Source organism: Petaurus breviceps, unplaced genomic scaffold (genome assembly GCF_028583685.1).
Source record: "Petaurus breviceps papuanus isolate PSGF00001 unplaced genomic scaffold, PetGlider_PUasm1.0 90721, whole genome shotgun sequence".
NCBI classification, from domain to species: domain Eukaryota; kingdom Metazoa; phylum Chordata; class Mammalia; order Diprotodontia; family Petauridae; genus Petaurus; species Petaurus breviceps.
In genome coordinates this window covers 2,770,768-2,788,699 of record NW_027187322.1, presented here as the reverse complement: position 1 = coordinate 2,788,699, position 17,932 = coordinate 2,770,768, and the positions used below count along the sequence as shown (strand labels likewise).

General features: G+C 58.6%; 4 protein-coding genes and 1 long non-coding RNA gene across 8 annotated transcripts in view; 3 read left to right on the top strand and 2 right to left on the bottom strand.

Annotated features, from left to right (window-relative positions):
* The window catches only part of MUS81 (MUS81 structure-specific endonuclease subunit), an 8,313-nt gene extending 7,832 nt beyond the window's left edge, over nt 1-481 (bottom strand). The window contains exon 1 of the mRNA XM_069066374.1: nt 1-481. Within this exon, the coding sequence (XP_068922475.1) occupies nt 1-125 (125 nt within the window). The 5' untranslated portion in view covers nt 126-481.
* Nucleotides 482-2,062: 1,581 nt separating this feature from the next.
* Nucleotides 2,063-4,152, top strand: CFL1 (cofilin 1). The gene is made up of 4 exons (XM_069066368.1): nt 2,063-2,195; nt 2,923-3,230; nt 3,311-3,387; nt 3,578-4,152. Exons 1-4 carry the CDS (start codon nt 2,193-2,195, stop codon nt 3,688-3,690), a joined length of 501 nt encoding a protein of 166 aa, XP_068922469.1. The 5' UTR covers nt 2,063-2,192; the 3' UTR covers nt 3,691-4,152.
* A 320-nt stretch (nt 4,153-4,472) lies between these two features.
* SNX32 (sorting nexin 32) lies at nt 4,473-12,434 on the bottom strand. 4 transcript variants are annotated; one of them, XM_069066366.1, is made up of 14 exons: nt 12,262-12,434; nt 11,617-11,685; nt 9,102-9,206; nt 8,616-8,726; nt 8,355-8,476; nt 7,211-7,334; nt 6,963-7,067; nt 6,622-6,727; nt 6,267-6,342; nt 5,994-6,033; nt 5,529-5,615; nt 5,266-5,425; nt 5,052-5,137; nt 4,473-4,702 (listed from the first exon to the last, which is right to left on the bottom strand). In XM_069066366.1, exons 2-14 carry the CDS (start codon nt 11,650-11,652, stop codon nt 4,691-4,693), a joined length of 1,170 nt encoding a protein of 389 aa, XP_068922467.1. In that variant the 5' UTR covers nt 11,653-11,685; nt 12,262-12,434; the 3' UTR covers nt 4,473-4,690. The 4 variants fall into 4 exon arrangements, with proteins under 4 accessions (XP_068922467.1, XP_068922466.1, XP_068922465.1 ...); XM_069066365.1 differs by having other exon boundaries at nt 4,473-4,744; nt 9,102-9,179; XM_069066364.1 differs by having other exon boundaries at nt 4,473-4,744; nt 12,262-12,433.
* Nucleotides 12,435-12,496: 62 nt separating this feature from the next.
* On the top strand, nt 12,497-16,882 carry LOC138144866 (uncharacterized). The gene is made up of 2 exons (XR_011164037.1): nt 12,497-12,587; nt 15,613-16,882. It is a non-coding gene; the product is annotated as an uncharacterized lncRNA (long non-coding RNA).
* LOC138144710 (retinitis pigmentosa 1-like 1 protein) overlaps nt 13,047-17,932 on the top strand; it is a 31,464-nt gene continuing 26,578 nt past the window's right edge. The window contains exon 1 of the mRNA XM_069066106.1: nt 13,047-15,808. Within this exon, the coding sequence (XP_068922207.1) occupies nt 13,047-14,645 (1,599 nt within the window). The 3' untranslated portion in view covers nt 14,646-15,808. The remainder of the gene's footprint in view (nt 15,809-17,932) is intronic.

Sequence of the window (17,932 nt, the reverse complement as noted above, 5' to 3'; positions counted from 1 at the left end):
AAGCGGGCTCGCTGGCCCCGGCCGGCCGCCTCGTCCCGCCACTCGCGGAGCCAGCGCACGAAGAGCGGGTTGGCGCAGGCGGGCAGAGGCCGCTTCCGGCCCAGGCGGAGCGCGGGAGCAGCCATAGCCCAGCCTGGGCCCGGTCGCCCGACTCAGGTTAGAGCCGCGCTACCGGCTCCAGGACGGGGCCTCGCGCCCCTTTCCGCGTCTCACGTGACCCGAGGCCCCGCCCCGGCTCTCCAGCTTCGCGGGGTTGAAGGTGCAGACGTCACCCCCCCAGCCTACAAATGGTAGCTTCTGAACGCTGAGCTTCTCTCCCAGCGGCCTTCTCCTTCCTCCCCCTGCCGGCTGTCAGTATTTGGGCTCTCCCTACCGGGGCACCCCGGAGTCGAGGTCCCACCCTTTCCGCATTCTGGCGGTAGGAGAAAGGAAGGGGTCCGAGGACTGCTGCGCGGGGATGGGAGGGAATGGGAACAGCGCCTCCTGTGGTCGGGAGGGCGTAAAAACCCGCTCTAAGTTTGGTTCTATTGCAATGGACACACACGGAGCAGGATCGGCCTCTGCGCCTGCAGGGGGCGTGCGGAAGGGCCTGAACCTAGAGAAGCCATGGGAACTGGAGCTTGGGGGATAAAGCCTGGAGAATTCACAAGGGGACTGCAGCCCGGAGATCTGCAAGGGGGGCTACATCCCAGATAGTGTGCAGAGGGGACTGGCGGGGGCGGGGGGGGGCCATGTCCAGAGAGGGCTGGCTAGACCCTGGGATGTTTGCCGCGGGGCCTCCCTGCTTAGAGCCCGGGCCATGTGCAGAGAGGAGCAGAGCTAGAGAATTCACAGAGGATGAGAGCCTGGGCAGGTAGCGTGCTGAGGGGGCTGGAGTCCGCCCGACTACGAGCTTTGCCCTCACTGCCACGGGACTGGGGCAGGCAGAGAGCCTCCATGGCCGGGGCTCCCCGAGCCCTAGCTAGCCCTCTGCCTGCCCTCCCGCAGTTTCCATATAAGGTTCAGTTTCCATATAAGGCGCGGTGAACGGGCACTCTCCCTGGCTCCGCCCCATCCCGGCTCATGCCCTAATAAGGTGATCTGGGGCATCCCAGAGCTTCAGGCGAGCGGGTGGGTGGGGGGGGTGGTCTCCAGGGCGACCGCGAAGCCTGCGCCCCCTCCCCTCCCACGGAAAAGGGACGGGGCGGGCCTCCCCTGCACCCCAGAGCTATTTAATTCTCGGCTGCTCGGAGTCTCGGTCCCCAGCTGGAAGGAGGCGGGGATGGGTGCGACCTTGCCTTGGGGTTCGAGTTTTGCATCCACCTGCCCCTCCCCGGCCGTGTGGCCCTGGACAGAGAGCCTTTGCTTTGGGACTCAGTTTTGCCATCTGTGAAATGGGGGGCTTTGGATGCTCTGTATTGACAGTTCCGAAAATCTCAGCCATCCACATAACGGAGTGAATGACAAGGGAGCACAAACCCCCTGCTCCTCCCCAGCCCACTCCCATGCCCGGGTGACCCCTCGGTCTCCTGGTTGGTCGGGTTTGCGGAACCACGCGGATCAGCCTATCGCCGGCTGAGGGCACTGAGGCTGACGGCCCCCCTAAGGGGAGAGGGGCTTCATGTGGAAGTCCAGGTTCTTTGGTCTGCAGCTTCATCTCTGCCTCAGTTTCTTCGTCTACCATATATGGTGCCTAGCTACTGACAATGGGAGCCGAGCCACCCTAGGCCTCAGTTTCCCTCTCTGTAAAATAGGGACTAGAGCCGGGGCCCCTTTGTCAGTTGTGAGGTTAGGCATGGAATGCAAGGGCCCCGGGGGTCCGGCCTCTCTCCCTGGGCGCCCGAGCAGCGGAGGACTGGACACTGACCAATGGGGGAGCGCTGCCGGCGCTTCTGGCCCCGCCCCTCCCCGCAGGGGGCCGAACGTCCGAGCTCCTCTCGCAGGCCAGCTAGGCCTAGGAGACTGCACTTCCCGGCGTGCCTCGGGGCGGCGCAGCGCTTCAGAACTCCATTTCCCGTCGGCCCCGTTCCCGGGAGCGCCGGAAGCTCGCCCCGCCTCTCATTGTGCGGCTCCTACTAAACGGAAGGGGCCGGGAGAGGCCGCGTTCAGTCGGCTCCAGGCAGCGGCGGCGAAGGAGCGACGCCCTCCTCTCCTGTGGCCCTCGTTTCCTCCCTTACCCTCCCTCCCTCGCTCGCTCGCTCCTTTCCGGAACCATGGTGAGCGCGAGCCAGAGAGCTCCATGGGGGCCCGGCGCCCGGGAGCGGGGGGGGGCGGCGTGCGGGGGGGCGGGGCCGCCGCGGCGGGGTCCTCATCATCCTCCCCATCCCTTCCCCTCCCCCTCCTGGGGCGCCGCGGGCGAGACCGGTGGCTGCTGGAGGGGCTCGCGCGCCGGGCGGGTGGCCGGGCGGGCACGCGCCCGCCGGCGCCCCCCTTCCCCCCGCGCGCGCTCGTCTGACGTTGATGGTTGTTGGGCAAAGCGGCCGCGCGCGCGACCCTCACCCTCCCGACGTTAAGTGGTGTTGGGAGGAGGGGGGCATTAGGGGCGCGCACGGCCCCCGTACCCGGGGGCGTCGCGCATGCGCGCTCCACTGAGGGCTGAAGCGAACCCGAGGGGCAGTTGGGGCGGGGGAGGGGGCGCGCGCGGAGCGCAGAGCACGAGGCTCCGCAGCGGGAGGAGGGCAGCCTGGCCCTTTCGGGGCGAGGATGATCCCCCTCTGCCGACCCCCGGGGGGGGCGCCCCGCACTCCGCGCTCATCTCCCCTCCCACTCAGGAAGCTGCCGCTTCCCCGGGCCTTGGGGGGCGGGGCAGGGCCCGGGAGGCCCCCTGACCGCCCCCCCCCCCCCCCCCCCCCCCCCCCCCCCCCCCCCCCCCCCCCCCCCCGCCCCGCCCGCGGGCGCCGCCCCCCCCCGCGCCCCCCCCCCCCAGGAGCCCCCCGCCCGCAGGCCTCCGGCGTGGCTGTCTCGGACGGCGTGATCAAGGTGTTCAACGACATGAAGGTGCGCAAGTCCTCGACCCCCGAGGAGGTGAAGAAGCGGAAGAAGGCGGTGCTGTTCTGCCTGAGCGAGGACAAGAAGAACATCGTGCTGGAGGAGGGCAAGGAGATCCTGGTGGGCGACGTGGGCCAGACCGTGGACGACCCGTACACCACCTTCGTCAAGATGCTGCCGGACAAGGACTGCCGCTACGCGCTCTACGACGCCACCTACGAGACCAAGGAGAGCAAGAAGGAGGACCTGGTGTTCATCTTCTGGTGGGGGGGGGGGGGGCGGCGGGCGGCGGGCGGGGGCGCTGCGGGGGCGGGGCCGGCCCTGACCTTGGCTCTCTCGGCAGGGCCCCCGAGTGCGCCCCCCTCAAAAGCAAAATGATCTACGCCAGCTCCAAGGACGCCATCAAGAAGAAACTGACAGGTGTGTGCGCGCGGGCAGGTGTGAGAGGTGGCATGTCCCACGGCCTCGCCCTCTGGCGCCCAAGGGGTCTGAAGAACTGAGCCGGGAGCCTGCCTGACCGTTGTGGGACCTTGGAAGCTCCAGGTCGGGTTTTTTTTACCTGTAGCGAGGGTGGGGCTGACCCCCCTCCCCTGTTCTTTCCATCCCGCAGGAATCAAACACGAATTACAAGCCAACTGTTATGAGGAAGTGAAGGACCGCTGTACTCTGGCTGAGAAACTGGGGGGCAATGCCGTGATTTCCCTGGAGGGGAAGCCCTTGTGAGTCTCCCACCTCTGGTCCCCCCTGCTGGGGCTGCCCGAGCCCAGTGGGGGAGCAGGCTGCCCCCTTCCTGCCAGACCCGAGGGGCTGGGGGAATCCCTTCACCCATTTGCCAAACCGCCCCCGACCCCTGACCTCCTCCCCCACTTCACCCCAGTGGCTCTGGCCTTCCCAAGCCGCCTTTGATATTCTCATTCCTCTTGAGTTGTAGCAGACCAAGGTCCCCCCCGGATGCCCAGATGGGGGGGAGGCCAGTATTTTTTTTTTAACTGACACCCCCAGTTTTCCCCCTTCCCCGGTGCTGCCAACTTTTAACCGCAATAGTGGCTTTGTGCTCGTTGTTTAGTTTTGTGTATAAATGGAATGTTGTGGAGATCCCCCTCCCCCCTCCCCCAGTTACTCATGTGGCCAGTAAAAGGAAAGTTCAACTTAAAAAAAGACAAATAAAGACAAGGTGAGCTGCTCCGCAGGTGGTTGTTTTCTGGGCTGGGCAGGAGGGGTGGGGGGTGGTAAAGTGTAGCAGGCTCCTTTTGCCTGAATTGTTGCTTGGGCCAGGTCTTAACTGGTGCCTACTAGCTCCGGAACAGCCCTCTTCTCTGGGCCCTAACTTCTCCAGGTCCCTGGGCTAGCTGTGCCCTGAGTCTTCACTGGCCAGGGTTCACAGGAGGGCCTGGCTCTTGCTCTTCTCCCTCAAGCCAGCCCAGAAGGAACTCTGCCAGGGGGTTCTCACCCTGTGGGGGAGCTAGCTCCCCATGAAGCCAGCCTCAAAGGGAGCACACACATGCTAGGTCCAAAGCAGGCACCTTTATTTCCGTTAGTGACAGAGAGAGCCTGCTGGCTTGATGGCCTGACCTCGGGAGGTCTCAGGCGGTTCTTCTCTGAAGCCCCCATGCTTGGCCTGGCAGCCTCGGCTCGAAGGGCTCCCTCTTGGCTCCCCACCATGTTGTGTCTCCTTCCCCAGGGGCTGGGGCTCAGGACTGGGCCAGGGAGGGAGGAGAGGATGCTAGGGTTCTCCCTTGAGGGCAATGAGGGTGTTTCTTAGTAGGAGAGTACTGGCCTGGGGAAGAGAGAATGGGGTGTTGCTCTGGGTGGGGGGGGGCAGTGCTCCATGCTCCCTGGGTCCCCCAATACGAGGATTAAGCCCTATCGAGTGCTTTGTCTAATGTTGTGGGCCTCAGTTTCTTCCTTTGTGAGATGGCAATCCTACCTACAATTGCTCTCTCCTGGGGTTGAGACAAATGAGGTGGTGAACAGGCCTTATAGGCCATCTTGGAAGTACTTGGTGGTCCTCTGGATGGCAGCCCCTGGGGTAGCCTGAGGCCCTACTCCTACTTCCCCTGAGGTAAGGGCACAGGTGCCGTTACCTTGGCATGTTTGAGTTCCAGTTCAGCCAACTCGATGAGGTTCTTTCGGAAAGCAGATCCCCGGCGAGCCTTAAAATCAGTGAGCTCTGAGGCAGAGAATGGGGATGAGAGAATGTTGGGCCATGCCGGCAGGAGGGGTGCAGAGGACATGGGGAAGGCACAGAGGAGGGTGCAGGGCAGTGCCGGGAGGAGGGGTGCAGAGTGCTTCACTCACCCTGCTTGGCTGAGTCTGAGAGGCGCTCAAAGCGCCGGCAGCAGAGCTGCTGGTGGGTCTCCGCTGAACGCACCTCTCGGTTTCTCATTCGGGCTTTGTCCAGGGCCTTATTGGCGTTCTCATAGTCCGCCAATGCTCTCAGCCGCCGGTACAGCAGGTCCTGAGGGAGGGAGTCCAAGAGACAGGAGAATAAATAGGCCCCCAAGGATTGGGATGCCATTTATTGCTGCTGGGCGTGGGCAGGAGCCCTGGAAACGTCTCACCTTGGCTGCCTGTGCATCCCTCATGTAGTAATGGAGCATGTCAGAGAGTTTAAGGTCCTCATCTGAGGCTACTCGGCCCTCCAGCTTCTGTGGGGACAGACAAGGGAGGGAGAGACAACGTGTTGGGGCCTCCCTTGGCCCTGATGAGGGCATCTCTGTGCCATAGGGTCTTTATTGAGGTACCTGGCTCCTTCATATTCCAGAGTGGCATGACCCCCCCCATTGTGGGCCAAATCCCCACCAGCCATGCTGCCCACTGGCCAACACCTGAATGCCACGGCCCCCACAAACACTTGGATTTCTGTAACCTTTACTTGAACTTTGGGCAAAGCCCTGCCCTCCATCTCCCCAACTTCCAGACCAGTCCCTGTGCTGTGTGCCCCCCCCTTCTGCCATGAACTAGAGGTCGACAGATGTCTGAACCTCCAAAAAGAGGCCAAGCCAAAAGTAGAAAGGGCATCTCACCCTTAGACGTTCAAACAGTTCAGCCAATTTAAGAAAACTCCTAGAAGGAAGAGAGAGGGATGCCCTTGCCCAGGTGCCCCTTGTAGCCAAAAGCATTGAGCCTGGCTCCCATTGCACACCTTCCCCTATACCCTCTGGTTACCCGAGACCTCAGCCTGGGGAACAGTGAAAGGTGTAGAGGGGGAGACCTGGTAGCCTGGGGGGATGATGGAAGGCCTAGACAGGGAGACCTGGAGGACCATGGGAGATGCAGAGGGGTAAAGGGTATCTCACATCTTTAGCTGGCGGACTTCCTGTGTGCCCAGACTGCTCAGTGCTGCAGAGATGGGGATGTAGTCTTCAGCCAGGCCTGTTAAGGACATACCCACCATCAGAACTTCCTGGGCCATGTTTCTGGTCTAGTTAGAAGGTCTTTGGTCCGGGGTGGCGCTGGGGGAGGGGAAGTGGGGCAGAGACCCCTGGATTGAAGTTAGGGGTGGCTTCCAGCCCCTTCCCTGGCACTAACCAGCGCACAAGCTTGGGCAGGCCCCCCCAGGTGTGGGGCTGGGGGAGTGTGCCCCCACAAAGCCCTTGTTTCTGAAGGGGTGGCAGGTCCTTTTAGGAGGGTCCCCTGGGAGTGCCCACATACACTTGTGAGAGCGCATGACCCGGTCTGCACGCAGGCAGGCATCCCTGATGCGAGTGTGGTACTCCAACAAGAAAGTCCTCTCGTGCTCAAAGAATTCATCCACCTCCTAGGATGGAGACCAGAGTGGAAGAAAAGAGCCTGCTGGGGTCACCAAGGAGTGGGCAGAGGGCAGGGAGGCCTCTACTGGGGGCTCTGGTTTAGAAGCCAGCTAGTCTAGGTGAGGCCCAGTCCCCTTGGTAGAGGGCCCAGTGAAGCAGCTGAGCCAAGGTCCTACTGGGAATTCCCCACCTCTGGCCCCCAAGCCTGTGCTCTCACTTCTCTGAATGCTGGGCCCCCCTCACCTTCAGTCCCGACACACCGGTAATGAGCACCTCGTCTGCTGACTTGACGATGTTCCTGATAAACCCCCCAAACAGTTCCTTCTTGTTCTTCCCACGAACGCTCAGCTGGGTGAAAGACGAGAGGACATGGGGTGGGCCTGGGCCAAAGCTGAGCAGCCTCCTCTCTCTGGGCCTTCCCATGGCACTCAGGCTCTGCAGGACCCCACAGCTCCATGCCCGCCCCCACAGGCCCCACCAATCCAACTCACATCTTGGCCGTATTCCAAGAAGACGTAGAGGTTGTGGTCCCGCCGGAGGGTAGGGTGGGCAGCCAGGCGCTGCAGAAATACTTCGTGCATGGCGACTGTCTTCTTAAAGATGGCCAGATATTCCCTGGGTGAGGAAACAAGCGTCTCTGCAGCCCCTGCTGTGTGCCCAGCCCTGGGCCTGAGCACTTTTACAAAGACCTCATTGGACCTTCACAACAACCTTGGGATGGAGGCGCTGTGCTTATCCCCATTTTGCAGTTGAGGAAACAGGAAAACAAAGATTCGTGACTTGCCCAAGGCCACACAGTATCTGGGGCTGTATTTGAACTTGGTCCTCCCAATTCCAGGCTCCTCCCCCCAATGCTCCTCCCTTTAACCCAGCAGCCCCAGGTGTGTGGAGCCTGCTTGGACCCTTACTACAGCCTGGTCAAGTCACTTTCTCTATTTTGGCCTGTTTCTGCACTTATAAAATAGGGACTTTTGGTCAATTTTCAGTTGTGCCCAACTCTTCATAACCCCATTCGGGGTTTTCTTGGCAGAGATCCTGCAGGGGTTTGCCATTTCCTTCTCCAGCTCATTTTACAGATAAGGAAACTGAGGCAAAAAGGGTGAAGTGACTTCCCCAGGGTCACACAGCTAGTGAGCATCTGAAAGCAGATTTTAACTCAGGTCCTACTGACTCCAGGCCAGGCGCTCTAACGACTCTACCCCACACAGCTGCCCCAAAATGGGGGCAGTGAGGCTTTATTACCCACTTCCCAAGATTGTTGTAAGGAAAGTTCTTTGTAAAGAGACATCCTCTCCTATCATTATCTCATTGTTAATTAAAAGGATCAGTTAATATGCCCAAAAGGAGCAGGGCCATCTCCCACAAAGGTAAGAATTGTTTCACACTTTTGTAGGTGTCCTGAAGTCTAGCAGGTACTTCCTAAGTGCAAAGGACCAGAGAGAACCCTGAGTCTAATACCTTCTTTTTATCAAGTGGGTAACTGAGACCCAGAAGGGAAAGGGGAATATGGGAGGAGGCTAGAAACCAGGTCTCCTTCTGCCTCCAGGGCCCTGGGAAGGGGGTGGGGTGGGGTGGGAGTGGGAAGGTGTCTGCAGAGGGGAATGAGCCATGCAGGGGGTGGGGGGGGGGTCTCACCCCTCGAGTTCTTGCTTCATTTTGGCAAACTCTTCCCTGGTGATGGAGCTGTCCCCTTCCCCCAGCCTCTGCAGCTTTTCCCGAGAAGCCTCAAAGTCTGGCTTGGGTGGGGCTGGGGGTATCTGCTCCAAACAGAAAGGAGCTGAGAAGTCTGCCTCCTTGGGATTCCCAGAGCCCACCATCCCTCCTCGTGCCTTCCAGCTGTGCTATGTGCAGGCTCTTGGGCTCCCCCAGGCTGCCCTGGAGCCCAAGCCCACTCACAATGATGCCGGCATAGTCTTCATTGTCTGTGTATGCATCGTGAAGCCAGATGAATTCCTCGTGCTGCCGAACGACAGAGAACTCGGTCTGGCTGAAGTGTGGGAGGCAGCTCTGAAAGCCAAGCACACCCCCAGTGATGCCCTCTGTTCACACCCTCCCACCGCACAGCCACACAGCCTTGGCCAGCATTTCCCCTAAACCTCACCCCCTCCTCCCCCATGCTCTGCCCTGAGACACTTCCCACAATCCTTGTTGGGCTGAGGGCCAGAGCCCGAGGCTTCAATAGGTCAGTGGGCACAGGGACAGCTAGAAGCTAGAAAGGGACAGAATTTGCTTTCAAGCAGAGGTGTGGGGGGCCCATAGCCCCAGTGGAATTGTGTTTGTGGGTGGGGCCTAGTACTGGTCTGGAGTCCCCCGAGCCCTTGAATAGGTCTGTGGTGTAGTGAGAGAGGCTGGAGACTCCACAGAGGGAAGTGTGGACCTCACCTTGGTGTGAACTGTGAATTTCACCTTGTCCCTCTCACTAACCGCATCGGAGATCTCCACCTGCAACGCACCATCTCCCTGCAGATCCACGGGGACAGTGCAGGGCTGAGGAGGGGGAGGCAGTGAGTGGGGGCCCTGCCATGGCCTACCTGCCCTCATCTCCCCCTCTCCAGCCTGCATCTTGGGAGTCCTCCCAGGAAAGCACCAAGGAGTGGACCTGGGCCTAGAAGGGCCCTTGGAGATGATTTCTAAATGGGTACTTGGCCACCTTCACCTGAGTGGTGCATGCTGGGACGTGACCCCAGACCTTGTCACCAAATCTAGGGCTTTTCCCACTGTCTTGCTCTCACCCTCAATGTCCCCAAGGAGCTCAGAGCATCCTTAGCTGCCCTGTCCAAGTCAATCATCAGGCCCCAAGCCCCTAGCAGGGACTGGAATAACCCAAGGATATACCCCCTCTTCGAGAGGAGCAAGAAACCACCCCATTGTCTTTTTTTTTTTTTAAGCAATTGGGGTTAAGTAACTTGCTCGAGGTTACACGGCCAGTTTTGTGTGTGTGTGTGTGTGTGTGTGTGTGTGTGTGTGGGTGGGTGGGTCAGCACTCTTACTCACTGGGCCACCTAGCCGCCCCAATAAGATGGCTTTATTCTTTTATTTTTTCCTTTTTGGAGGGCAATTGGGGTTAAGTGACTTGCCCAAGGTCACACAGCTAGTTTTTGTGTCTGAGTGTCTGAGGCTGGATTTGTAATCAGGTCCTCCTGACTCCAGGGCCGGTGCTCTATTCACTGTGCCACCTAGCCACGCCCCCATTGTCTTTTAATACTGCAAAGAGTGCCCTCTGCTTGGCTCTTCAGGAGGTAAGCCGTCCATCCATGTCTCCAGGAGCAGCTTTCAGGAAGGGCCTGCAGAGATCTGGACTCTAGCACTGGACCTGAGAGCCAGTTAGGAATTCTGCCCCTTAAATCAATTAGTTCTGTGAGCTGGCTTTCTTCAGTGCATGGCTCACCTTACGTGATCAATGAAGGTGAGGTTCCTTGGACTAAGAGGTCAAAGTGCACAGTATATTGAAAAAGCTACTTTAAAAAAAGGCCTGTCATTATTAGTCTCTCCGTCTCGGGCTCCTCATCTGTAAAATGGGTCTCATTGACCCCAAACCCAACCTCAGGAAGGTTTTCATGAGGATCTGTGTCAGTGAATGTGCTTTCATGGACGTGTGTCATTCTTCTTCCTTCAGACCCTCCCCAGAAGAGAGACCCCAGGCTTCAGGGAGGGAGAAAACTTGGCCTGGGGGCAGCTGGCTTCTTCCCCTCCAGGGGGGAGCTGCCGATGCTGCCTGGCCCCAGTCTGGACCTCTGAGCTCTTCCCCTCCCCCTCCTATCAAGGGCAGAAATGGTTTGACTTTTGTCTACAGATGCAAAGTACTTGGCACATAGTAGGTCATCACTTAATGAATGCTCATTGATAGGAAAACATTCTGACTAGCAAGGTTTGTTAGTGACTGAAAAGGGCAGCCTGGAAAGGGGACAGTCAATCCAAAGGACTAGCTCTTTTGTGTCATTTTAGGCAGGGGCTGCACAGCAACAAAGAAGGCAGACCCACTTAAGCTGTGGCCCCTTTTCACACACACACACACACACACACACACACGAGCTCCCATAAATACATTGTTTGTCCTTCCCCTGTAGAATGGAGGCCCCCGTTCATTCTTAGTCTCTGTGCCCCACAGCACCTACACAGTGATCTGCACAGAGCAAGCCTTCCTTAAGTGCTAGTTGGATCTGACTGGTTTAAATCAAATCAACTTCCACATCCTGTCTCCTATCCAGGTCTGGGGGTACAGTTCCTGCCTCCTCCCGGGCTCTGCCTCTTAGTCTCTTCATCTTCCCAATTTCTTCTTCTGTTCTGAGAATATTTTTGTCCTTTCCAGCCACCAGGAGATTGTCTCTCTCCTGACCTTCCTCCTCTGCCTCACCATGCTGAGTCTCTTGTCTGTCCTTTCCCTGACTGGCCTTGCTAGTCAGGGTCCTGCCTGAGGGTGAGGCAGAAGAGGTGAGTGTTGGTCCACTAGGTTTCTCAGTCCAGGGAATTCCATTAGGGGATTTGACTGACTGCCTGGGTCGTGCCCAGCAGACAAGACAAAGGACTTGGAGCCAGAGGTGTGGTGTCTGAGCCCTGGCTCTGCTGATTTCTTCTTGACTGACCTTGGGCACGCCCCTGCTACCTCTTTGAGCCTCAGTTTTCTCGTCTGTACACTGAGCTTGGGGTAGGTGAAGGCCAAGGTCCCCCTCTGCTGCCCTTGCCTTCTCTCCCACCTTGCAGGGCCCCCTCCCCACTCCCTGCTGCCAGGAGTGGCCCTGGTATCAAAAGGGGGGTCCTTGGGGGGAGCCCCATCTTAACCCTTCTCTCCTGTGGGGCCCTGGGCCTTTCCCTGCAAGTCTGGCCTAGGTCCAAAGAGGCATGAATTCATCCACCCATCCAACTGTCCATCCATTCATCCATCCCACCCATCCGTTACCTGGCGCTCCTCCCCTGGGTCCGGATTCTCCTCCATCACTGGTCCTCTTTAGCTTCCACTCTTCTGCTCCTACGGGAGGCAGGAAGAGAGCCGGCTTCCAGGTTCTAGGGTGCCTGCTCCGCCCCGACCCCCCCCCCCGGGAACCCCCCCCCCCCCCCCCCCCCCCCCCCCCCCCCCCCCCCCCCCCCCGCCTCTGGCCCACCCCAGGGGGCAGAATGAATGGACCGTTCTGACTCTGTCTTCCTCCCCCGCCCCTAGGGAGTCGTTTGGAGAGGAAGGCGGAGGCCGCTAGGTTCCGCCCCCACAGCGCTCTTTGAATGGATGGAGGGACAGGCTTTCGTGCTCTCATTGGCTCGTCCGTCTGTCCCTCCCGACAGCAGGTACCGCCTCTTAAGGGGGAGTGCGCATCGCAGGGAGAGGGCGGGGCTGGAGTGCCAGACAAGTCCCGCGGGGACGATGCGAACCCCGGCGCAGCTCCCTCCTCTCCCCCCAGCCCTCCGGGACAGACCCCGAAAGATGTGCCCCCATGTATCGAGGGGGCTAGACGCCGGGGAGCCCTTCCCCGCTCCCTCCCCCTGACCCACAGCCCCTCCCTTCCTATCGGCCCCGAATCCCCCTCCTCCCCTCTTCCCTCCCATCACTCACCACTTCACCAATCAACGGACAAGCACTGATGTACAGTAGTGCTTAATAAAGCACCTGCTAGGTGTCATGCAACTTGCTAGGCGCTGGGGACGCCTAAGCGAGATGAAGAAAAGCAAACAGCCCCGCTCCCCAGAGCCTCCAGAGCCCGCCCCTTGCTTCGCCCCTCCTCTCCCTGCTCCTTTCTCCTGGGAGCCGTCCGAAGGCAGCTGGTGCGCAGGCGCGGGCCCTCCCCTCCGTGCAGGGGCGGGGCGCGGAACGGAGGTCGAGCTGCTGCGCCTGCGCCGCCACTCCGCCCTTCTTGCCCTACGCCTTAGGGCTAGCGGAGGGTGAGGAGGGTGGGGAGGGTGGGGGCGGGTCCGCGGGCGGACCAGGGGCGGGGAGGGGAGGGCGGGACTGGGAGAGCGCTGGGGCGGGGCCGGGGGCGGAGGTGGTGCCCCAGGGGCGGACCTGGGCCGGGACGGAGATTACTGGGGGCCAGCGGCTGGCACCTGAACCCAAGCCGGACTGCCGGGGTGTGGGTGTGGCCCTGGCCGTGGGGCGGGGGGACGGGGACGTGGCTGTGCGCTGGGGGGCCCAGCTGCCGCCATAGCTACAGCAGGCGGCTGACGCTGCGGCAGCGCGGCCTGGCGGTGTGGGGCCAGGGGCTGCCGCTGGCGGCGGCCGGCTCGCCGCGGAGGAGCTGGTGGAGCGTGGAGCCCTGGGAGTCGGCCCCGGCCCCGGCCCCGAAGGCCAAACCGCCGCCGCGCCCGGGCCCGGGCCGCGCCCCCCACCGCCGCTCCACCTCGATGCAGGTGAAGGGCCGCCGCCCGTCCACCTGGCAGCAGGCCCGGCCGCGGCCGAGGGTGGCGCCGTGGGCCAGCACCCTCACCCCCTGGATCGAGTCCCAGGCGCCCGCGTCCAAAAAAGCCCGGAGATGCGTGGAGATTGTGCACCAGAGGGTGTGGTACAGCTGGGAGCCGCTAAAGGTGCAGGGCTGCAGTCTGCTGAAGCGTGAAGTCAAGCCCCCGGCCCAGCCTGCAGCCCCGTCGCCTCTGCCCGCCCCCAAGAAGCCGGCCAGGGTCCCCGCAGGACGGGAGTCCCTCAGGAAAGAGGAGGGCGAGCAGCCACGAGAAATCGAGTTACCAGGCACTCAGGAGGTGGGGGCCGCCGGGGCAAAAGAGGACCAGACCACGAAAGCGGGGGCCGCCGCGACAGAAGAGGGTCAGACCACGAAAGTGTGGGCCGCCGGGGCAGAAGGCGAGCAGACCCAGGGGCCTGAAGGCGAAATGACCCCAGCGGCAGAAGGCAAGCAGACCCTGGAGGATGGGGCTGCCAAGGCAGTAGGCGAGCCCACCTCAGGGACTGAAGGCGAGAAGACCCCGGAGGCAGAGGGCGAGAAGACCCCGGAGGCAGAGGGCGAGAAGACCCCGGAGGCAGAGGGCGAGAAGACCCCAGAGGCGGGGGCTGCCAAGGCAGAAGGCGAGCCCACCTCAGGGACTGAAGGCAAGAAGACCCCAGAGGCAGAGGGCGAGAAGACCCCGGAGGCAGAGGGCGAGAAGACCCCAGAGGCAGAGGGCGAGCAGACCCCAGAGGCGGGGGCTGCCAAGGCAGAAGGCGAGCCCACCTCAGGGACTGAAGGTGAGAAGACCCCAGAGGCAGAGGGCGAGAAGACCCCGGAGGCAGAGGGCGAGAAGACCCCGGAGACAGAGGGCGAGAAGACCCAAGAGGCGGGGGCTGCCAAGGCAGAAGGCGAGCCCACCTCAGGGACTGAAGGCGAGAAGACCCCAGAGGCAGAGAGCGAGAAGACCCCAGCGGCAGAAGGAGAGCAGACCCTGGAGGCTGGGGTTGCCAAGGCAGAAGGCGAGGAGACTTCGGGGACTGAAGGCGAGAAGACTCCAGAGATGGGGGCTGCCAAGGAAGAAGGTGAGCTGACTCCAGGGGCAGAAGGCGAGCAGCCTCAGGACCAAGGCCAGGGCCAGTTGCTGGAGAGTGCAGAGGTCCCCAGTGAAGAGGAGAAAGTCTCTGAGGACCAGGAGATCGAGATGAACAAGAAAAGGGCTGAGGAAGGAGAGGTTCTGGAGGAAGGAGAGTTGGAATGGAACAAAGAGAATGAATCACTTTCTGCTGAGGGAGGTGACCCCTCTGAAAGGACTGAGGCACAATACTCAGAACTAGCCTTTGAGGCCACCACAGATAGCCCAGCCACCACACCCTATGAAGTAAAGGAAGTCTATGTAAACCAGAGAGAATATGAGGAAGAAAATGCGGTGAAGAGTGATGCCTATGAAATGATGGAAGGGGAGCAGCCTGGCCAAGGGGCAGAGGAAGGGAAGCAAACCCCCCAGGGTAGTGATGGAGGAGGAGAGGTGGAGAAGAGAGCAGATGAAGCATCTCTCGGGTCATGAAGGAAGGCACTGGGTGGAGCTGGAGGGAACTTGGACAGAAAGATTGCACTTGATAGGGCTTTTGCAAGGGAGGAAGATAGAAGTGTGGAGCTGTGGGGCACATTCTGAGAAAGGACACAAAAAGGGGGGGGTATGGGCCAAAGTGGAGCCAGGCATTGCCAGGGGGATAATGAAGGCTGGGAGAGCAGGGCTGGGGAAAGCAGTTTCCTGATGCAAATCCTAGAGAAGCAAAGAATGGAGAATGAAGAGACCTTGAAAAAGGTGGCAAGATGAAGCACCCAGAGTTAATGCGTGTGTATCCAAGCATGCATTGAAGGGAAAGTCTTTGAAGAATGAGGTGATGAAAAAAAGACTGAGGATTGGGAAGCAGAAACAAGGTAAAGGAGAACATTCTGTTGCCTCCTCTGCCTCTTCCCCCCTCCCCCATTGCCGGTGCAGCTGCCAGCTTAGACAAGTCCAGCCAGGCCCAGGAGCCACCAAGGGCCCAAGCACACCTTCCCCCGGCCTTTTATTTTCAGCACCTTCTCTCTTCCAACAAGTCCCTCTTCTGTCAACAAACAAACAATGATAGTCCGTTATTTCCAGGACCTTTTCTGGCAAAAAGATGGTTTCTCCTGGTACCTCCTTGCCTTTCCTATCCACCCAAGGCTGGTCTGTGTCCTAAGCTGCCTTTCAGTGCTTGTTACTGTACCCATCTCCTCCTGTTACATCACTCCAGTCAAATGAACTTTCCTCTGTCCTTTTTGCCTGCTTTCCCTCCCTTTTCAACCTTATTTTTGTGCCTGCTCTTCCCCATCCACATCTTTCTGGGTGCCCCACTGCCCTACTCTATCTCCAATCCTGGGGTGCAGGGGGAAGTTGGACGTAACTACCCACCTGTTAGACAAAAAGCTCACTGAACATGTAGTTAAGTAGCAAGAGTTCAAAACCACAAATGCCAAAGAGAACATTTGCCTCTTTTCCACAGATCACTGCCTGGCTGTGTAGGCAGCCCCAGGATTCTGGGATTCCCTGGCCCCAGGGAGTGTCCAGTTTTGCTTTTCTGATTGGTTTGCCAACTGCCCAATCCTGAATCCTACATCTTGTCCAATGAACTTCGGAGTCATCACAGCAAGAAAGGTCACACAAGGGAAAAGGAGCCTCCAGCCACCCTTCCAAGCCCTGTAAGTGCCCACAGTGTTCACCCAAGTAGCCAGAGTGGCCCTTGGTGCTGCCCCCTGCTGGAGAGGTGGGAATGACAGAGGGTAGCTTGATTCTGGTCTTGGGATTGTCTGAAATGGAAATGACCTGTTTTACCTTTTCTAGAGTTTTCATTATTTTACAAGCACTTAGTCAGACCCTTCCAAAACCCTCTCCTTATTCAAATACATTGTTCGGAACACAGCATCTGCAGTGGAATGTATTGGAAAGGAATTTGAGAATCTTGAGACAGGAGACCAGGGTTTGAATCCTGCCTTTGCTTCTTAGGAGACATATGAGCAGCTAGTTTCTGGGCCTCAGTTTCCTCCCTTCTAAAATGACATTGGACCCAAAGCTCAAATTGTCTCGATCTAAGAGCCCAGGCCTTGTTAATATCATGTCACCCTCATGTGTGTCCTGATTGACACTCCTCTAACACAAGTCTTCTTCACCTTGTCTGTGCCCTGGATCCTTGGGCAGGCTGCCAGGGAAAGCCTCTAAGTACACAAAATAAAGTGCACAGGACTACAATTACAATTACAGGCCTACTTGGGAAACCCAGTGGATGGAAAGATGGTGGACCAAGTAGAAAAGACCATCAATCACAGGGTCGACCAAGCAGAGGAAGCCTGTGGCTTCCCGGCCCTCTTCGGAGGGTCTTGAGCAGCCTGAGGTTATTTCCAGATGGAGTGGGATGAGCACCAGGGCATTGTGGGAAAATCCTGGCTTTGGATTCAGAAGACCTGGGTTCAAATCCTCCCTTTCTTATCTTGTACCTGTGTGACCTCGGGCCCTTCCCCACTGGGACCTCAGTTCCTTCTCTGTTAAATGAGGATGTTGGACTTGATGTCCCCTAAAGGCCCCTTCCAGCTCTAGAATCCTCATAATGATATGAAATTATCTTTCTTGTTTCAAATTCTAGGTGATTCTGGTTAAATGAATAAGATTTACCTCCCATTTGTTACCACATTAATTAAGTTAATTAAACACTGGACTGGTCCTAGCCATCAGTGAAGGAGAATTTCATAGAACTTATATGAAGGAAAATCTGACCTGCAGTTGTAAGACTTGGATTTGGGTCCTTTCTTTGTACCTCATTAGCTGTGTGATCTTGGGAAAGTCATTTTTCTTCCTCTAGGCCTGTTTCTTTCTCTGCAGAATGAGAGGCTTGGACCATGTGACCTCGAAGGAGCCTTCCTTCTCTGACATCTCCTGGAATTCTGGAGCTGAGTGCCTAGGCCCTAGGGTTCTTGATTAGAAGTAATTTTTATTCTGCATTTCAGGATATCCAGTGATTCAAAAGCCCTGTGGTCGGGGCATTGTCCAAAAATGAAATGAGCCATAGAATAGCACCTGACACACATTTATTTCTAGCAATAATTTGGACCTATGTATCTAATGGGGCAGTGGAGGATTAAAAGCTGAGGTTGTGGATCTGCTGCCTTTCTGGCGCTTTTTGGAGAATGCCATGTTCTGGTTTTGTAAATGAAGCCAAGGTGCCACCTCTTGCCTCTACCTCCCTGGCCCTAGAAAAGGCTGCTACCAGGTCATCTCTGTCCTAATGCTGGGTCTGGCTCAGCCCAGTACAGCCCCTCCTCCTAGGCTCTCTAGGCTCTCTGACCAGGAACTGTGACCTGCATTGATGGGTGAGAATAGCCACACCATGAAATCCCACAGCCTTGGAGTCTGTGCATCTGAAGCCGACCTTGTTGGAGGGGGTGTGAGAGATGCCTTGATGGTGACTTAGGCTGGACAGTCTGCCCTCAAGTGCACAGGCTCCTGGGATGCAGGCAGGGTCATGGTGTGGTGGATGGCTATTGGGAGAAATTATCGTTCGTATCCAAACACAAAGTTATTTTGATCAAAGGAAAGGAAAGCAGTGTATGTATATTGGCTGAAGGCAAGAAATGTTTACCCAACCTCTCCCCAGTGCTGGCTTTCAGGCTATACTTTGGGGAGGGGAGGATAGAGCCAGCCAGGCTTTCTCCTTCCTCTGCCTCCGGGTATGAGCATTCTGAAATGGACAAAAGTCTGCCATGTCTGGGCCCTGTTCAAGGAGGACTGATGGCAGCCAGAGATGCATTGTGAAGGCTGAGACAGGGTCACTA

What these genes read in the sequence shown, in the direction of transcription:
- CFL1 (XM_069066368.1), top strand. An exon ending in GACCTGGTGTTCATCTTCTG is followed by an intron (nt 3,231 to 3,310) that starts GTGGGGGGGGGG and finishes CTCTCTCGGCAG; the next exon opens with GGCCCCCGAGTGCGCCCCCC. An exon ending in CATCAAGAAGAAACTGACAG is followed by an intron (nt 3,388 to 3,577) that starts GTGTGTGCGCGC and finishes TCCATCCCGCAG; the next exon opens with GAATCAAACACGAATTACAA.
- SNX32 (XM_069066364.1), bottom strand. Translation starts at nt 11,652, where the DNA reads ATGGAGGAGAATCCGGACCCAGGGGAGGAGCGCCAG. An exon ending in AATTCACAGTTCACACCAAG is followed by an intron (nt 8,727 to 9,101) that starts GTGAGGTCCACA and finishes CTTGGCTTTCAG; the next exon opens with AGCTGCCTCCCACACTTCAG. An exon ending in TCTTGGAATACGGCCAAGAT is followed by an intron (nt 7,068 to 7,210) that starts GTGAGTTGGATT and finishes TCTTTCACCCAG; the next exon opens with CTGAGCGTTCGTGGGAAGAA.